Consider the following 19,089-nt stretch of genomic DNA (forward strand, 5'->3'; position numbering starts at 1 on the left):
TAAGAGCTGGTGGCCAGGAGCAGACTTGCAGAATGTGCCCTTTGGAGATGTAAATTATTATATATGCCTGAGTGGGTTTTTTTGTGTGTTTTTTTAAAAAAGCTAAAGTGGATAGAGAGAAATACTGTTAACTGATGGTACATGGAGGGGATTATAATCAATGTAATGAAACAAGGTGTACAATTTGTTGAATGTAAAACTGATGATATGCTCTGTAAACTTTCACTCAATCCACAATAAAGCCTTAAAAAAAAAAAAAGCAACAACCCATCTCCTTTTCCCTCCCTCCTATCCCTGGTGATGGTGGTGGTGTGCCATGGAATCGGTTCCATCTCATAGCAATCCTACATAGGACTTCCAAGGCTGTAAATCTTTATGGGAACAGAAAGCCTCTTCTTTCTTCCACAGAATGACTGGTAGTTTCGAACTGCTTACCTTGAGGGTTAGTAGCCCAGCTTGTAACTACTACACTACCAGAGCTCCTTTCTCATCCTTTAACCACTAGTAAATTTTGTTCTCTATACATTTGCCTGTTCTTGTCTTTTTATATGTGAGGTTATCCTTTTGTGATTGACTTGTTTCACTTAAAGTATAATGTATTTAAACTCCATCTATAAGGAGCTCTGGTAGTGTAGTGGTTGCGAATTGGGCTGTGAACCACAAGGTCAGCAGTTCGAAACTACCAGCTGCTCCGCAGGAAAAAGATGAGGCTTTCTGCTCTCGTAAAGATTTACAGCCTTGGAAACCCTGTACACGATTGCTATGGGTTGGAACCAACTCAACGCCACTTAACAACAGCAACAACATATTGTATGTTAGCATGTATCAAGATTTAATTTGTCTCACTCACTGAGTAGTATTCCATTGTATATTTTGTTTATCTAATCATCTGTTGATTGCGTCTACCTTTTAGCTATTGTGAATAATGCTGTAGTGAACATTGGTTTCAAAGTATCTGTCTGAGTCTCTGCTTTTAAGTCTTTTGAGTATATACCTAGGAGTAGAATTGCTAGGCCATATGGTAGTTCTATTTTTAGTTTTTTTAGGGAGCCACTACACTGTTTTCCACAATGGCTGTACCATTTTGCATTCCTATCAGCAATGGATAAGAGTTCTAATTTCTCCACGTCCTCACCAACATTTGTTATTTTTTGTTATTGCTATTTTAAAACATAGCTGCCCTTGTTGTTATTGTTAAGTGCTGTCAAGTCACTTCCGACTCTTAGTGACCCAGTTTAAGGTTTCCATGGAGAAGCTGGTGGATGTGAACTGCCAAATTTGTGGTTAGCTGTTCAGTGCTTATCCTATAGCACCATACCAGGACTCCTAGTGGGAGTGAAATAATATCTCATTTTGATTTGATTTGCATCTCACTGATGGCTAATGATGTATTGAGCATTTTTATGCTCAATACACAATGGTTTGGTGGCCATTTGAATGTCCTCTTTAGTGAAATGTCCATCAAGGCCTTTGCTACTCACACTCCATTTGAAGGAGAGTTAAGAGAATAATTTTTTTCAAGTCCTGTTTTTTTTGCTGCCTATAATAGGAGCTCTGGTAGCGTAGTGGTTACAAATCGGGCTGCAAACCGCAAGGTCAGCAGTTTGAAACTACCGAGAAAGATAAGGCTTTCTGCTCCCGTAAAGATTTATAGCCTCAGAAACCCTGTACAGGGTCACTATGAGTCAGAATTGACTCCATGGCACATAACAACAACAACAAATAATAGCTATTGGAGTCCTGGTGTGGCACTGTGGGTTAATGCACTAGACTGCAAAGTCAGTTTGAACTGCAAGGTTGGTGGTTCAAGCTTACCATTCACTCCTTGGAAACCCTTTACAGGGTCACTATGGGTCAGAACTGACTCGATGGCACTTAACAACAACAACATAATAGCTATTGTTTACTTGTTATAGTCTTCAAGAATAAAGAGCTGTCTCTCCCTATCAGGCCCTGTGAAAGGGAGAGCCTCTCAGACTTTTTCAGGTGCTGACTTTGAACTGGGAGAAGGGAGATCAAGAAAGAAGCAGCTGAGTGATGACCAGGAGAAGGTGTAGATGGGTATGGGTAGCTGAATCATCTTACTCAGCCATGAGGTACCCCTGAGCAGAACTGCTTTTGTCACAGTGCTGATCAAGGAACCCTGGTGGCACTGTAGAATAAGCACTGTACTACTGACCACACGGTTGGAGTTTCAAACACACTTTGTGGCTTAGCAGGAAAAAGATGAGGCTGTCTGTTAAATCTTATATCGGGTTACTGTGAGTCAGAATCGAGTTGATGGCAGTAGGTTTTTGGTGTGGCTTTTTGTAAGCACTGATCACTTATGCCACCCATGGGTGTCATTCTTTGTTTAGGCATTTGCTAACCTCTTAGTTTATATTAGATTCCAGAGATGAGGCATGGGCAAGGGCATGGGGAAGGGGAGTAGTTGTCAAGTTGGAATGTGAATCAATGAGGCTCAGTGTTCCCGGAGCAGGACAGAGTGAGTGACTTGTTGGAGTCTTCAGCAAATAGAACTGCTTAGGACCAAGTGAGGCTTCCAGACGACCTCTGAGTGCCTCCTAAACCACTCTCTCCCTTTTGGAAGCTTGCCAGGTTGCACCACACTGGTCTTTTCTCTGTTCTTAGACTATACTGTGCTTGATTCTGATTGGGGGACTTTGCACCTGCTCTTTTTATTTCTAGAAAATGCTTTCCAGATCTTCTTGACAATAGGTCTTGGGTCAGATGTCACCTCCTCAGAGTCCCTTCTCCCTAGCCCCTGTCATGTGCCAGTACATTAACCTTTTTCATTTTTTTGAATACTCATCACTCTGAAATCATCTTATCTGTGTTTATTGGCCATCTCTCCTGTCAACACCAGAGAGTAAGCACCTAGGAGTAGGTATCTTGTTGAGCTTGTTCATTTTGCTCTTTCCAAAGCTTAGAATGCTTTCTGACACAGGGCAGTGTTCAGTAAATATTGCTGAATGAATGTGTATGCAGAGAAACAAAGTAAGAGACAGGAGCCCCATTGCAAATTCCACAAAGGAGCAATAAGAAACCAATTGGAAATCATGGGATTCTTCCTTATTATGTCAAATGCCATTTGAAATAAATAAGACTGGTGATGGTAATAGCCAATGGTGTTAAGTAACATAATAACCATTCAACTAAGTGCTTTACTCACTTTAACCCATTTAATCCTCAGAACAACCCTAAGAGGTACGTGCTACATGCCAGAGACACAGAAAGTTGCCCAGAGTCATAGTGCTGAAGGAATAGAGATTTGAGCTTTAACCATTTGGCCCCCAAACTGTTGCCATCACTTCTTTTTGTTACGTCAAGGTGGTCACAGTTAGTGCTGTAGTGCCATTATTCCAAAATGTATTTCAGTGTTTATTGTGGATCAGAGTAGTTTTTGTTAAAATATTCATAGAATTTGCCATCTAAAATTTTTTGTATGATTATTGTATTTTATATAGACACACAGGCACAACAGGTATGGGAAGGAGAGTGGGACTATACTATGATACATATAGGTTTGTCAGCGGATATTTCTACACAAGTATTTACCTGTGCTACAAGTATATCCATGAATGTGGTGGCCTATATAGGGGGCAAAATTATGAAAACTTCCTAGACCTCCCCAACCACTGGGCATGGAAGCTTAGGACCAAGGTGTCTGGAACACCAAGATCAGTTGGCATAACCGTGACAATGTACTACATCCTACTTTGGTGACTAGCGACTGGTGTCTTAAAAACTTGTAAGTAACTATCTAAGGTGCCACTATTGTTTTTTCCCCATCTGGAGAAAAGACAAGTGAAGACGCATGGAATCAATTAGCCCAGTGGAATCATGACCCACATGAATCTTAGCCTTCACGACCCTGAGACTCAAAGAATTAGATGGTGCCTAGCTACTGCTACCAATAAAAGGGATCACATTAGGAGATCCTGGATAGAGTGGGAGAAAATGTGGAACAAAACTTAAAACCATAAAAAAGACCAGACTTACAGGTCAGAGAGAGACTGGTGGGACCCCTGAGATCATGGTCCCTAGTCACCCTCAGGTTTGGAACTGAGCTTACTCCTGTGGTTCTGTTTTTAGCCAAAAAATAGACAGGTCTCTCTCTAAGGGGAACAGTAACACCATGGAGGTAGTACTCCTTAAAATTATCAACCTTTTGAGATCAAAAGGGCAGCATTTACCCAAAGACAATGTTCAGTAGGGTTAAGAAAGGAGGAGAAATGAAAACAGGGATAAGTGAAATTACATTGTGGAGATTGCAGTCAATTTTGCAAATTAAAATGTGTATAAATTATCAAGTAGAAAACTGATTTGCTCTGTAAATTTCACCCCATTCACAATAAGAAAGTTTAAAAAAATGTATTTCCTTTTTAAGAAGATTTTTACATTATGTTACAATCTCGATTGGTGGAGTGTGATGTTCTTAATGATTTCCTCATCTGTATGGGTAGTATGCAGGCAGTCCCTTGAGTGTGAATATCTGACTTAAGTGCAACCCATAGTTATGAACCAGCTCCATAAAGCCTATTACATTAGAAGTGCAAGCTATATACAATGGTTAATAATAATAAACAGGCACTGATTATTACTGTAGTATTATATTAAAGGACTCCTGGTGTGGTGGTGTAGGATCAACATTGTACTGTTAACCACAAGGTTGGTGGTTCAAACCCACCAGCCACTCCTTGGAAACCCTATACAGGGTCTATATGAGTCAGAGCTGACTTGACAGATGGCACTTACAACAACAATAACAATTATATTAAAGATGCTTTAATGCATCTGGAAGTGTTTCTTTAATTTTTTTTTTTTACTTATGGAAAAGTATACTTTATACTATATACTAAGACAAACATTTGACTCATGTTAGATACGAACTGTACCTAACTATTCCTACTTATATATACATTTGACTTAGAGAAAAATTTAGGAATGGACCTGGTTCATAATCTGGGGACCATCTGTACTTTTATAGTAACAAGCAGTATACTAGACATTTAACATTTATTTTGTTGCTGTTGGGAATATACACAGCAAAGCATACACCAAGTCAATAGATCCTGTGTGTCCACTTCAATGACAGTTGTTCAGCCATCCTCCCCTCCCCCACTATTAAGAAAAACAAAACAAACTGGGGCTTTCATGAGTTTTAATGTGTAAAATATATTTCAACTGCCTGTTTGAACATCCCCAATCACAATTTTTTTTCTAAATTGAGAATAACTGCTGTAACCTCAATCCTTCCCAGCTTTCTCTTCCTGATATTCTCTGGGCATATTGTTAATAGCTAATTCTAATCCTGCCCTACATTTTTAAAATCCTATACTCAAAAAGAAACAAGGATTATAGCCCATTTTAGCATCAAGAATCAAGTAGCTTGGATGGGTGTTGCCTCACAAACAATCCCTGGCAACCATACTTCATTTTTCTTGTAAATCTTCTCTATGTGGAGAGAAACAATATACCTTCTGAGACTGGTCCTAGCCAACAGGTCATATTTCTGTGCACTTTACCAGACATAGCTTCAGCTTTTCTAAAATGACCAAAGACTAGGTAGGTCCCAGTGGACCCTGCTTCCATTATGACCAAACAGCTAAAAAAGTAGGTTACTTCTCAACTCCTGGGGAACTCCCAAACTCAACAAATCATTCCTAAAGTCCTGAGAAAACATCAAGCCTTCAAATGGGGCCAATTTACCAACTATGTATAGTCCAGAATCAGGCTCTAGGAGAGGTGCAGGGAACATTCATGGCCTGAAGCCCAACTAGCCCTGGAGCTCACCAAGGCCTCTGCAGTGACCCCTGCCAGGATACTTTGAGTCCAGAGCACAACAAAACATATGAGCTAGCACTCCTAATGTTAATGGACGGAGCTCTGCTGGTGCACTGGGTTAAGTGTTGTGCTGCTAACCATAAGGTTGGTGATTCAAACCCACCAGCCACTCTGTGGAAGAATGACAAAATAGTCTGCTTCCATAAAGATTTAAAACCTTTAGAAGGTAGACACATGTCAACTCGGGAGACCAAGAGGGCAATAGACAAGAAGAGGGAGGTTGGCAGAAGGATGATGAAGAGAGGTGAAGACACAGGGAATTATGCAAGGGCTAACAACAAAGGGGATAGAAGTAAATAGTAATTATTTTTAGTGAAGTTTTAGATTTTATAAAATAGCACAGTGGCATCGGAGGTCTTCCAGCTTTCCGAGAGAAGAATCACCAACATCAGCCCAAGGCTGATTCAGACATTTCTTCTCCCTTCAGCCTTTTTGCCAGCTGTCCCTCCTGCAGCATTCTCTCCTTCTCTGCTGGACTAGAAAATGTGTTGCAATAACCATTTAGTGTGACTTTGTCACACTAAACTTATTTTTATGTAAAAGAAAAGGCTTGCATTAATGAAAAATGAGGTAAGAAAACAGGTCTGCTTTAAGTTGGGGCTCAAAGCCGCGATCTCAGTAAAAAGAATTTGGTAATGTTCACCATTATGGGGGTTCTTAGGGAAGTAACAGGTTACAACTCAGGCTCCACTCCTTGGATTAGGATAGCTTTTTTTTTTTTTTTTCTGTCATGGCCACAGGCAGGTTTCTCTCTGGACCTTAGCCACTTGGCCTGGCTTTTAACTTTCTGATAATGCCCAGAGGCACCCCACTCTGCCAGTAAGCCTTGGATTGAAGCACTCAACTCTCTAGCTCTATGGATCAGTGAGTCTGCCTCCAGTGAGTCCACCCCACGCCACCAGGAAGCTTCTTGCCAAAGGTGCTCGGCTCTCTTGCACACCCACTGTAGCCCGCTTTCCGTGCTCCCTGGGCCAGGAAGTCTACCGTACTGCCTCATACCAGTCTTCTGGTTCTGCTGCCACTTCTCACTGTCTTGTGCCACCTCCAGTGTTATGACTCTGTTACCTGGCTCTAGGAGGTTCTAAGCACATAGATGCTGGGTCCAATGGACACGGTCCACTCTCAGTTTCTCTTCTTGATGGTAGTGAGGTTCCCCCCTCCGCTTCTGGAATCGTCTCCCTTTAAGTCTAGAAAGATGGCAAAAACAAACCAATCCCCTCACTGGTGGTGGTAGTGTGCCGTGGAATCGGTTCAGACTCAGCAACCCTGCACAGGGTTTCCAAGGCTGTAAATCTTTACCTTTAAATTTGCATGTTCACACTCCCTCAGGAGTTTCATGTCCCTTATTTATATTAAAGCTAGCTGTCCATTCCCTTTACTGGGTCACAGGTGCCTTATTTGAATAGTCCCACCCACTCATTTCATAGGCATTACAAGAACATGGCAAGAATGGCTTTTATAAAAGCAAACCATTTCACATCACTTTACAAAAAATTTGCACTAGAAGTACAGGGAGTTCCCACATACCCCTTGCCCTACTTTTCACAGTTTCTCATATTACTAACATCTTTCTTTAGTGTTAAATTTGTTACAATTGATGAACCAATATTAATATATTAACAAAATTCACTCTGTGGTGTAAAGTTCTGTGGGTTTTGACCAATGTCTTTAATGCCACATTTACAGTGTCACGCAGAGTAGTTTCACTGATCTAAAAATGCCCTGTGCTCCACCCATTCATCTCCTTACCTCTTGAGCACCCTGGCAGCCGCTGATCATCTTACTGTCTCTCTAGTTTTGCTTTTTCCAGAATGCCATAGAGTTGGAGTCATATAGTGTGTATCCTTTTCGGACTGGATTCTTATTTCTAGTCTTTTAAAACTTGTAATACTTGGTTTGCTTTTCTGATTGTACCTGCCTTTCCCCATCCAAAGACAGCTTGAGGGGAAAAAATTTTTCAGTGAATTTAGATTAATTTTGTTCAGTGGCAAAAAAGGAAAATAGAAGAATTTTCTGCTACATTGTTGTTGTTCAGTACTGTTGAGTTGGTTCCAACCCATAGCGATCCTGTGTAGGGTCTCTGAGGAGCAGCTGGTGAGCTTGAACCACCAACCTTGCAGTTCAAACGGCTTTGCAGTCTGATGCATTAACCCACAGCAATTAAAATGAAACCCATAGAGATTAAAATGAAAGCTAAGCTTTTATTTTATCAGTTTGTATGTTAAGTTGAACAGTCCCACACACTTCAGGTGGGGGTGTGAGTTGTGCTTTTGGAAAATAATTCAGCAGAATTGATAAAAAAAAAACCTTAAAACTTTATGCTTTTTTACCCATTGATTCTATAACCAGAAAGCTCTCTTAAGAGAGTAATTTGTGCAAAGAAAAGGTTTGGGTACCAACATTATTTTAGAGCATTTTCTGTAACAAAAAATAATTTGTGCTGACTGCAGAAAACTTGGGAGGTCATGTTACTGCCACAGAATCAGCAACCCCAGGCTCAACAGAATGAAATACTCTGCCACGCTCCTCCACAGAAAGGCACAAATTGGCAATTAAGGGTTACTCAATAATATCACAAAGATTAAGCATTTCTTTCTTTTTTGAAGAATATTGTGTTTCAGGTGAAATAAAAATAGCATTTTGATGTAAGTCTTTCTCATTTTCCCTCCACGTTGTTGTTAAGTGTCATCGAGTTAGTTCTGACTCATGACCCTGTAAAAGATTTCCAAGGAGTGGCTACTGGGTTTGAACCGTGACCTTGCAGTTAGCAGTCCAGTGCTTATCCTTCAGCACCATACCAGGACTCCCTTCTCTGCATGTATGCCGTAAAATATAGATTTTACATGCCCTTCTTCCCCTTCTTAGCCATTTATTTTGGACGTTTTCTCCCTCTATTGTACTCAACTGGAAAAGCCCTAGTCTTGGTTGAATCATTGACTGAACAAATACATGTTTTTTTTTATTTCTAATGACTTCTGGTGTGGCAGTGTGTATCAGCATTGGACTGTGAACCACAGGGTCAGCAGTTCAAACCCACCACCTGCTCCTTGGAAATCCTATATAGGGTCATTCTGAGTCAGATCTAACTCAACGGCACTTAACAACAACAATAACATATAAGGTATGATGTTACAACAGGTTGACTACAGAAACAGGTATAAGAATCTAGATGTCTTCTATGAAAGCAGACATTAGAGAATTGTAAAAATGTAAAATAATGCCAATATTATCACTAATTTTTTTTATTGTGGAAAATACAATTATTCATTAAAATATTGCTTGGTAATATATAATGGCTTATTATTTTAAAGAATTAATTACATTAATTTTTTTCTCAGCTTTATTCCTAATATGGTAAAATATTGGTAGATATTATCCGTATAAGCAAAGCCCTATGGGATCAGTAATTTTTAAGTATGTAAAGGGGTCTTGAGATCAAAATGTTTGAGAAACTCTGAATTAAGGAAACAGAAAATAAGCTAGTTTTATGCATGTGAACCAGGCTCAGTAAACACATTGGTTGAAGTGCATGACCCAGGAAAACAAAGCTGATGGGGGGAAAAGACCTAATCCTTGAAATTATATTAAATAATATGATTTCTCTCTCCTTTCTTTCTTCCCTTCTCCCACTTCTCTCTCTTTCTTCATTTTCAGAGATCATGCATGATGTAATAAAGAAGGTAAAGAAGAAGGGAGAGTGGAAGGTGAGTAAATAAGTTTAATTAAGGCCTTAAATGAGTGTTCACATGGGAGAAATAAAAATAGAGGTAGATTTGGGAAAAGATATCTGGGCAGAGAATGAAGGCTTTTGCCTGGTCCAGAGTACAAACAGGCTTCAGGATTGGAGAAGCTGTGTCTCTCAGTTTATATGATCCTGGCTGAGAAGTCTGTTGGTTATTAACAGTTTTATCTTAGAGATTACCTGGTCAAGCAGTTTACTAGTAAAACTCTTTGATTTAAACAAAATCTTACTTGGAACGTGTCATGTGAAGGTGAAATTATTCATCTTACTGTGGGAGAAAAAGAGGAAGACCCTTTTGTTCCTTTGGTAGCCCTAAAACACTTCCATGGAGCTTACTCAACAGTTTGAAAAGCCATGTTCTGGTCTATCCCCATCTACCAGTAATTACAGAAAGCAAAGAAGTAAGTGTGTTTATTCATATAACTTTGAGAGCATTGCTGGAAATGATAATATACAGGCAACAAGCATTTTAAACCAATCAAATAGATCATGGCCTGGTTCCTAGAGTGAGGAGGAGTGGGGCATAGAAAGCTGTGAAGTTAATGCTTTCAGGACTGCTTGGTTGTCTGGAGCCATGTTGTTGTTGTTAGGTGCCATCAAGTTGGTACTAACCCATAGTGACCCTGTGCACAGCAGAAAGAAACACTGCCTGATCCTGGGCCAACCTCACTACTGTTGCCACGCTTGATGAGTCCATCAGTGCTGCTACTTGGCCAATCCATCTCATTAGGGGTCTTCCTCTTTTTCTCTGAACCTCCACCTTACCAAACATGATTTCCCTCTCCAGAGACTGGTCCTTCCTGACAATATGTCTGAAGTATGAGAGATGAAGTTTGGCCATCTTGGCCTCCAAGGAGCACTCTGGCTGCACTTTTCCCAAAACAGAGCTATTGATTCTTTTGGCAGCGCATGACACTTTCAATATTCTTCTCCAACACCATAACTCAAAAGCATCAGTTCTTCTACGGTCTTCCTTATTCACTGTCCAGCTTTCGCACGCATATGAGGTTATTGAAAATTCCATGGCTTGGGTCAGGCGCACCTTAGCCCTCAAGCTGACATCTTTGCCCTTCAACAGTTGAGAAAGGTCTTGTGCAGCAGATTTGCCTAATGCCATATAAGGCTGGATGTTTTACTGGTTAGGAGAATACGCGATTTTACTTGAGCTTCCAGGAGTGCTGAGGGAACCATTCTTCCCTCCAGAGTTTTCCTGCAGTCAAGAGCTCACCCATTTTCCTGGGACAGCAGGATTTTCCAGCACATCTGTCCTCACCACCCAGGAGAGGCCATCTAGTGGGGATTCTCTATGTAGTTCTTTTTCTCTCACACTTAATTAGTGATGGATTTGTAGACAATGTGAATTTTCAACTAATATTGAGAAAACTGCCTCGTAAATGGTAGCTACTTGGCTCTTGTACTGAAACAGAAAGCCTTGTGGTCTACATTATCTGCCCTGTTGCTTCCTTCTGTCCTTTTATCATGAAAGAGGGAGATAGTCCTATTTTAACTGCTGGCTCCTTTCTCCACTGTGGGCTGAGTGGAGACAATAGGTTAGCTGAAGAATTGCAGGTATGAAGTGTTTAGACCAGGATGGGAATGGAATGTTCTTGTTTCTCCTGTATAGCAGGTATGAAGTGTTTAGACCAGGATGGGAATGGAATGTTCTTGTTTCTCCTGTCTGCACTGAGATCTACTGTGTTGTTTATAGGAGATGAATGTATGTGTTCTAATGAAGACTTCTGCACAAGTCCTCATGTTCTATACCTTACATGTAGGCAATAGTGTCATTTTCCCTTTTGAAAAAATTACCGCTCTGAAAAATACTTCCCAGTATGGTTCACATAGCCACAATGAATCATTCAACCGCTGATTGGGTGTTGGTGTAGTAGATGATGTTTTTCCTTAATTTTTTTGCATTTTTATGAGTAATTATTTCCTTTATCATGAAAAAGAAAAACTCTAATTTGTCTAATTTTATACATTTAAGTCAATGAGAGTAAATTTTAAATCCTAGAAGGTTAGGTTTGAGTGCGAGAGATAAAAGCTAGCATGTGTCTAAGCAACTTCTGACCCATTGAAAATACTGCTAGCTCCATAGTGTGCATTTCTGAGGCTCTTTTTGAAGTCTAGGAGCCCTGGTGGTAGTTTAGGATAAGCACTGGACTGCTAACCACCAGATTGGAAATTCAAACCCACCAGCCACACCACTGGAGAAAAATGAGGCTTTCTGTTCCCATAAAGCTTTACAGCTTCAGAAACCCTATAAAGGCTCGCTAAGAGTCGGTGCCAACCCATGGCAGCATGTTTGGTTTAGTGTATTTTTTTTAAAAATCTGATACAGTACGCCAAAAGTGAGTCTGTAGCAGGTGCTATACAGCCTGTACACAGATCTCTTTCTTTCCAGGTGTTGGTGGTTGACCAGCTCAGCATGAGGATGCTGTCGTCCTGCTGTAAGATGACAGACATCATGACCGAGGGGATAACAAGTGAGTACAGCGCTGTCTCTGTTTAGTAACACTCATGCCTTCTCCTGTGGAGCACTCTACTGGTCACAGTACTTTCTAGTCACGTCTATCTCTCTGACTTTAGGCTCTTTCCATAACCTGTGTGGAGGACATAGCTCCTTGAGAAAGATATGGTACCAGCCATAGTCTTCTCTATTCAACTGGGCTCAGTAATCCATTGCAATGGCCACACAGAACTCAGACACCATACACACAGTTACTAACCAGTTACAATGCAGGGTCAGAAATGCTCAGGGCACAGTTGTTCCACTTAGCAGCTGATACATGCCCATAGGACACACCATTCCACCATAAGCCTTAGCCTGAAGGCACTTGGCTCTAGCTCCCTGGGTCAGCAAACATAGCTCCCCAATTCCAACAAGAAGTGTCCTACCCAAAATCACTCAGCTTAATTTGTTCCGTGGGCTGGAGAGTCCACTGCTTTGTCGTGTGCTCTGGTTCTTGGTTCTGCTGCTGCGCCTCTGCCATTTCTCAGGTGTTACAACTTTCTGTCCCTGAGTCAAGGAGGTGCAGTGCGAGGGGTCTTGAGATCCAAAGGATGTGCTGTACTCCCAGCTTTTCTCCTTTGATGGTAGTAAGGTCCCTCCTCCTGCTACTGAGATGACGCCTTTTAAACCCATGCTTGAGTTTCAAGTTTTCACAATAAACCTGTGCTAACATCCACAGCTGAGTCATGTCATCCTATCAGCATCTTCTCTGACCCAGACCCAGCAGGGCAGAATTGTTGTTTGGCGGGAGATACAGACTATGGCTAGAAGCTCTGATAGCGTAGTGGTTACAAGTCGGGCTGCTTAACCTCAAGGTTAGCAGTTCAAAACTACCAGCTGTTCTGTGGGAGAAAGATGAGGCTTTTTGCTCCCTTAAAGATTTACAGCCTCGGAAACGCTATGCAGCGTCGCTATGTGTGAGAACCAACTCCATGGCGCACCAGCACCACCACCATAGACTATGGCTAGAAGAGGCATTAGATTATTCACTATACCACAGAGACCAACGCTATCATGCTAACCACTGAATCCCCTACCACCTAAGTTAGACCTTGGGTGCTCTTTAAATATTTGTTAAAGGAATGCACAAAGAAAAGTTAAATCAGTAAGGAAAAGGAAGACCACCCCAGGGGAAAAGTGGGCAAAAGGCTTGAAGAGGCATTTAAAAAGGGAAGAACCCCAAATGTCACATAAGTATATGAAAACTGTCTACCCTCATTAGTAGTCAGGGAGATGCAAATTAACTAGAGTGAAATACACAATAAATTAATCAGATTTGAATATTTAAAGTCTGATAATGCCAAGTAATAGTGAGGATGTGGATCATTAGGAATCCCTATCTGATAGAGAATCAGTTGGCAGAGCTACTTTGAAAGACACTTGGCTGTGTGGAATGAAGTTGAAGGTATGCATGTCCTATGAGCCAGCAGGCCTGCAGTTGGATGTGTGTTCTAGAGAGCCTCAGACATGTGTGCCCAGGATCCATGTGCTGGAATGTTCACAGAGCATCTGTTCATGTTGTTGTTGTTAGTGCCGTCAAGTTGATTCCGACCCATAGTGACCCTGTGTAAGGGTTTCCAAGGAGAAGCTAGTGAGCTTGAACCATCGACCTGACCTTGCAGTTCAAACAACTTTACAGTCAGCTGACGCATTAGCCCACAGTGCCACGCCAGGATTCATTGTTCAAGTAGCCCCAAATTAGAAGCAACCAAAACGTCCATCAAGAGTAGAGTGGTTAAGTAACTCATGGTGTGGTCTCACAGTGGACTGCTGAACAACAGTGAAGATGAGCAAACTCTGACTCCTCAAAATAACATGAATGAATCTGATAAACATAATGTTCAAAAGAAGCAAGACACAAAAGAATACTTACAATATACCTTCATTTTAAAATCTTCAAAAGATTTCAAGTTCAAAACCAAGTAGAACTAAACTGTATTGTTTTTGGAATGCTGACACAGGCGGTAAAATCATTAAGAGAAGCAAGGATGTGATAAAGTCAGGATAGCTGTTCTCTTGGGCGGAAGGAAGGAAATTGTGGTCAGGGAAGGTGCTTCTACAGTGCTTCCTGGGTTCTGTTTCTTAACTGGGGTGGTGGTAACACAGATGTTTGCTTTATAAGTATTTATATGTTTATGCTTGAAGCTCTCTTTTGAATTAGGTCCTCCTTAGTCTTTGATCTTAAAAAATGTTCTTAATTATGAAATTATGATGATAGTATATGTGGATGATCTATGAAGTATGTATATTATATATATATTGTACAGCCACATCGTGGATGTTATTGTTGTTGTTGTTGTTATGACCCTATATAGGGTTTCTGAGGAGTAGCTGGTGGGTTCGTACCACTGGCATTGCGGTCCAACAACCTTGTGGTCTGGTGCGTATCCTACAGCACCACGCCAGGACTCCTGGATGTGATTACTACTGCTTCTTCTTCTTCTTTTTTTTTTTTAAATTAATTTTTAAGAACAAATTTCCAAATCTAGTTTATTGGTCACCAGAAGCATAGTCCTTTCGATGGAAGTACAAAATTTTTAATGTAACTTCCATGTCATTCAATGATTCAAGTCAGCTTTTAAGACCAGGGTTGCCTCTATGTTGAGCCTTCAAAGTTATTTTCATTATTGATTTTTGAAACTGTTTTTTCTCTATCAGAGCAACAAATTAACAAAAACTGAAGGAAAAAAGCCAAATGGTGCTCACTAGCTTATAGCAGAAAACAGAAATCCCCTGCCCCATTCTCTTCAGGCACTTTACTCTTCCCTTTGGTTATATTTAGACTATTTCATAAGTGCTTATATTATTATCTTTTTCTTCACCAGTGTTAGCTATTATCTATTGACTTCCTGTGGTAGATGAGGACTTAGCTCTGTCCCACCACACACACACTCTCTCCCCTTCCCTAAAGGTAAGCTTTATAAAATATCCATCCTTCACAAAATAAAAGCTAGCAACTTTATGCTGAATTCCCAAAATACTTTTCTAAGGAAGTATTATTGTTCAGTGAGATTCTAAGTTTTATAACCACTGATGGTTGAGGGATTTGGTATTGAATATAATTTGGAGTGGAATACCTGTATAAACGTTGCAAGGGATACTTCTAAAGTGATGTTTTTATTTGCTGAAATCCTCTGCATAGGAACAGTGGCACATACAATTGTATTGGTTTTCCATACATACTAGGACCCTGCAGCCTAAGTTAAGCATTCTAAGCTTCCTTAGGTGGTTATTAAGATGAGATTATCCCAAAAGCTGTTCTGGCCAGGTGAACTAACTGATGTAGCCTTAAGAGAAACAAGCAAACCAAAAGCCCATGGTTTGCTTTAATAGAACGTAATGTTTAATCTCTGAACTATTCCACAGAGCAGTATTATATAGAGGGTGTGTTTGGAATGACTTCGTTTGCTATCCAGAGGAAAATGATAAAAGTATCCAACTGAAAACAAATAAACCTGATACGGGAATTCTAAATGAATTGGGATTATTTAGGACAGATGAGAAAAAGCGAAAGAAGGAAAAGGCAAAAGAGTAATTCTCAAAAGAATGGGATAGCAATTTCCATTTTCACTCAGAAGAGATTGAGGAATTTCATTAAACTGGAGTGGCAGTTGGGAAGGATATTAGTGTGATATACTTTCAGGTTTTTCAATATCATGAACATTGAGAGATAGTGGAGTTCCCGTCCAAGGAATGGGGTAACTTTAAAGAAATTCCCTCTCCCCACCCCCCCCAACCCCCACACACACTAGATTTTAATACATGCCAGTCTGAAGGTGGCCTGTCTATATTGCTTCTAGCTTTGTGATCACAAATTCTCTTTTCTTATTCACAATGGGCTGGTATTTTTTGTCTAGTTGTAGAAGACATCAACAAGCGCAGAGAACCGCTCCCCAGCCTGGAGGCTGTGTATCTCATCACTCCTTCTGAGAAGGTAAATTCTCCACCAGAGAAGAGCATTGGCTTAGCTTTGCATGCCAGCGTGGTATCTGTGTGGCACGAAGTGTCTGACATTTTTAGGTTAAGCATGCATTTAACTGGGCATACAATTCACACACATGGGTGCAGGGGCAGGGCATAGCCAGGAATGACAAGTGTATTAACAACTGTGCAGAAAGCCAGTGATGGCTTTTTATGGCCCTGGATTATTCAAGTTCAGCCCTTTGTACCTCTCTCCAGGTAGGAGACCCACTTCATCTAACTAACAGTCCACCTTTAGAACTTTGTTATTTGTGCCTTCAGATTGATTTCAACAGCATCCAGTTAGTGTTCAAATTTATCTAACTGTTTCATAATTTTTGCTGAGGAAAATTTCCATAGTATAAAATGAGATTTTTTTTCACAATTGGTTGGTTCAAATCAGCATCCAAACTATCCCCTTGCTTTTGATAAATATCTTAGGTCTCTTTTAATCTATATAAATTTCCTCAGTGTTTATATTTTAGAAAATCGCTTACACATATGGGTTCTTGTGGATACATCTAAATTGCCAGATTTTGTCAGTTTGACTCTCCTGAAAGATATCTGACAATTTTCCTCTTTTATGAGTTTCTTTTTAGGGAACTTAAAGTTCAAGTAGCTGAAAGGAACTGACATTATCATTCTGGAATAAGCAAAACAAGCCTTGGTTTACCTGAACTTTGAAAGAGTCCTAACTTTTGGATTCCAGAACTAAATTCTGGCCAAACATGAGTATAAGAATTATGCACCAAAAGTCCCCTAGTATTCTGTGCAATGAGCTTGACACCAACTTGTATTTAGTTCAGTTTAGGAATGGTTTCTGTTTGCCTCTAGAATTGGATTCAGTCCTTTCTTCTTTTCCTACAGTCTGTCCACTCTCTCATCAGTGACTTTAAAGACCCACCAACTGCAAAATACCGGGCTGCTCATGTCTTCTTCACTGACTGTGAGTTTTCCTCTCTGCCATCCTAAGTATTCCTCCACAGCAGAACTGAACCCAAACTAAAAAAGATCCATAGAGAAGAAACAGGTTGTTGCCTTATGATTATCCTAACGGTAATTTCTCTTTACTTCAGAAATGAAATTATATGAGACAAAAACGAACACAAATACAAACCTACTAGGTCATGTAGTTCTTCCTCAAGAAAAATAATGCAGCAAATACCTCTTCTAAGTTCTAGAGGGTTCACTCTTTAGGAAAACTAAACTCACTACCAAGAACATAAAAATTCTAGCAAAGAATGATTTCTTAGTCTTTGAATATGAGTAATAAAGACATCAAGTAGGCATCAGTATTACTCAAGATAAGCTGATACCACATTTCTGGGAGCCTGAAGTCATTTGTTGGGCCCAAGAGAGTCTTTAGAAATTGTGGACACCACCACTAAGTAGGCCTCCCCTTAGAGGTTCTAGGGGAAGTGCCTGCGTCTCAGTGGTTTTATTTTTTACTTATTTTATCTATCTACACTTTAGATATGTTTGCTTACATTACAGGCCTTTTCCTTTCTCTGTCTCTTCTATTTTTTTGTTGTTTTTGTTTTTCAGTTTCTTTGGAATCAGAAAACCGATTTTGTTAGCTCTCAATATCTAAATCTTTATCTGTTGCCATTTGTTCCTCTGCAATGTGCTTGAGGTCTTGTGGGTAGCTTTACATTCCTTTTTCTCCCTAGAGATATTGCATATTTTATGATGGGGATGAACTTTCTAATTGTCCTCTTAAAATCCTAGTAGAATAGAGAGTCCATTGGACATGGGCAGCCTTGAAATGAACTAGCAAGGGGACAGGAAAATCTGCTGTCTTTTGTCATACTTGCAGCTTGTCCAGATGCCCTGTTTAATGAGCTGGTAAAATCACGAGCAGCCAAAGTCATCAAAACTCTGACTGAAATCAACATTGCATTTCTTCCATATGAATCCCAGGTGAGTCCAAGTAGAGAGTACGTAGGAAATCTGCATCCTCGGTATTTTATCAGGAACGCTGGTGGGCTGAGGGTAGGGGGTTTAGTAAAGAGACTAGGAGAGAGAAGGTCTTATATTCCAAATGTGCTAAGTGACTTGTTGTGTGAGTGGATGTTTATGTAATGGAAACAGTATCCCTCAAGGTTATTTCTGAATTTTTGTCAGCCATTGTGCCTTCCTTTGTGTGCTTGTCAGCTTTGCTCACACTGCTACTGACTGACTCTTGAACATTATCCAAAAGAAGCCAATCCGAAAAGAGCATAGGAGGAGAGGACAGGAAGGATCAGACAGCACCCATCTGCTACAGAGGAGACTATTTTTTATGTAGAGATAACCTCGGCTTGTTCTGTAATAAAGGAACAGATGGTCTCCTTCGTCATTAGCCATTAACGCTTCCAGTGCCAAATGCCACAAGAACAAACCTCTTCCCCTGAAGAAAATAAAGTTCTCAAACTGGCAAAGTGAAGCCAGTTGTAAGAGAATATAAAACATTTATGTCGTATTATTCTAAGATTTGTTAAAACTGTTTCTCCCCACCAAACAACAGCACTTTAATGTCTTTTGTGGAGATAGAAGATGATTGTGGCATATTGGATCTTTCTACATCAGCTTCTGGACACCAGAGAGTGATCTAGTCTTAAAAAAGGAGAGATGGTTAAAAAAAAACAAAGTGTTTAAAGGCAGTCTCTTTCCCTTCTGTTTTGACCCAAAACCTATTCCCTAGTAGCGGGCAGTATATTTTTGTTTCTCTATGTGAGCCCTGTCACAACCTGGACTGAACAAAATCCAGCTTTAGTACTTTCACCTTACTATACTTTAGATATTTTTAAAAAATAAACATGTTTTTTTGAACCTTAGGTTCTCTGGAAGATCAGGATAGTGTACATAAATGAGATCAAGATAGTTTACATAAAAAAGATACTAATGACAGCCTTCAGTATAGATTATATCTCAATATAAAGAAAACAAAAATCCTCACCACTGGACCAATAAACAACATTCTTATCAACGGAGAAAAGATTGAAGTTGTCAAGAACTTCATTCTTATTGGATCAACTATCAACATTCA

General features: G+C 40.1%; 1 protein-coding gene across 1 annotated transcript in view; it reads left to right on the forward strand.

Annotated features, from left to right (window-relative positions):
• The first annotated feature begins 9,509 nt into the window (after positions 1-9,509).
• STXBP1 (syntaxin binding protein 1) overlaps positions 9,510-19,089 on the forward strand; it is a 35,973-nt gene continuing 26,393 nt past the window's right edge. The window contains exons 1-5 of the mRNA XM_006834974.1: positions 9,510-9,551; positions 11,994-12,075; positions 15,959-16,035; positions 16,929-17,007; positions 17,878-17,998. Coding sequence (XP_006835037.1) covers positions 12,018-12,075; positions 15,959-16,035; positions 16,929-17,007; positions 17,878-17,998 — 335 coding nt within the window. The 5' untranslated portion in view covers positions 9,510-9,551; positions 11,994-12,017. The remainder of the gene's footprint in view (positions 9,552-11,993; positions 12,076-15,958; positions 16,036-16,928; positions 17,008-17,877; positions 17,999-19,089) is intronic.

The sequence above is a fragment of the Chrysochloris asiatica genome, unplaced genomic scaffold, assembly GCF_000296735.1.
Source record: "Chrysochloris asiatica unplaced genomic scaffold, ChrAsi1.0 scaffold00014, whole genome shotgun sequence".
Taxonomy (NCBI): Eukaryota; Metazoa; Chordata; class Mammalia; order Afrosoricida; family Chrysochloridae; genus Chrysochloris; species Chrysochloris asiatica.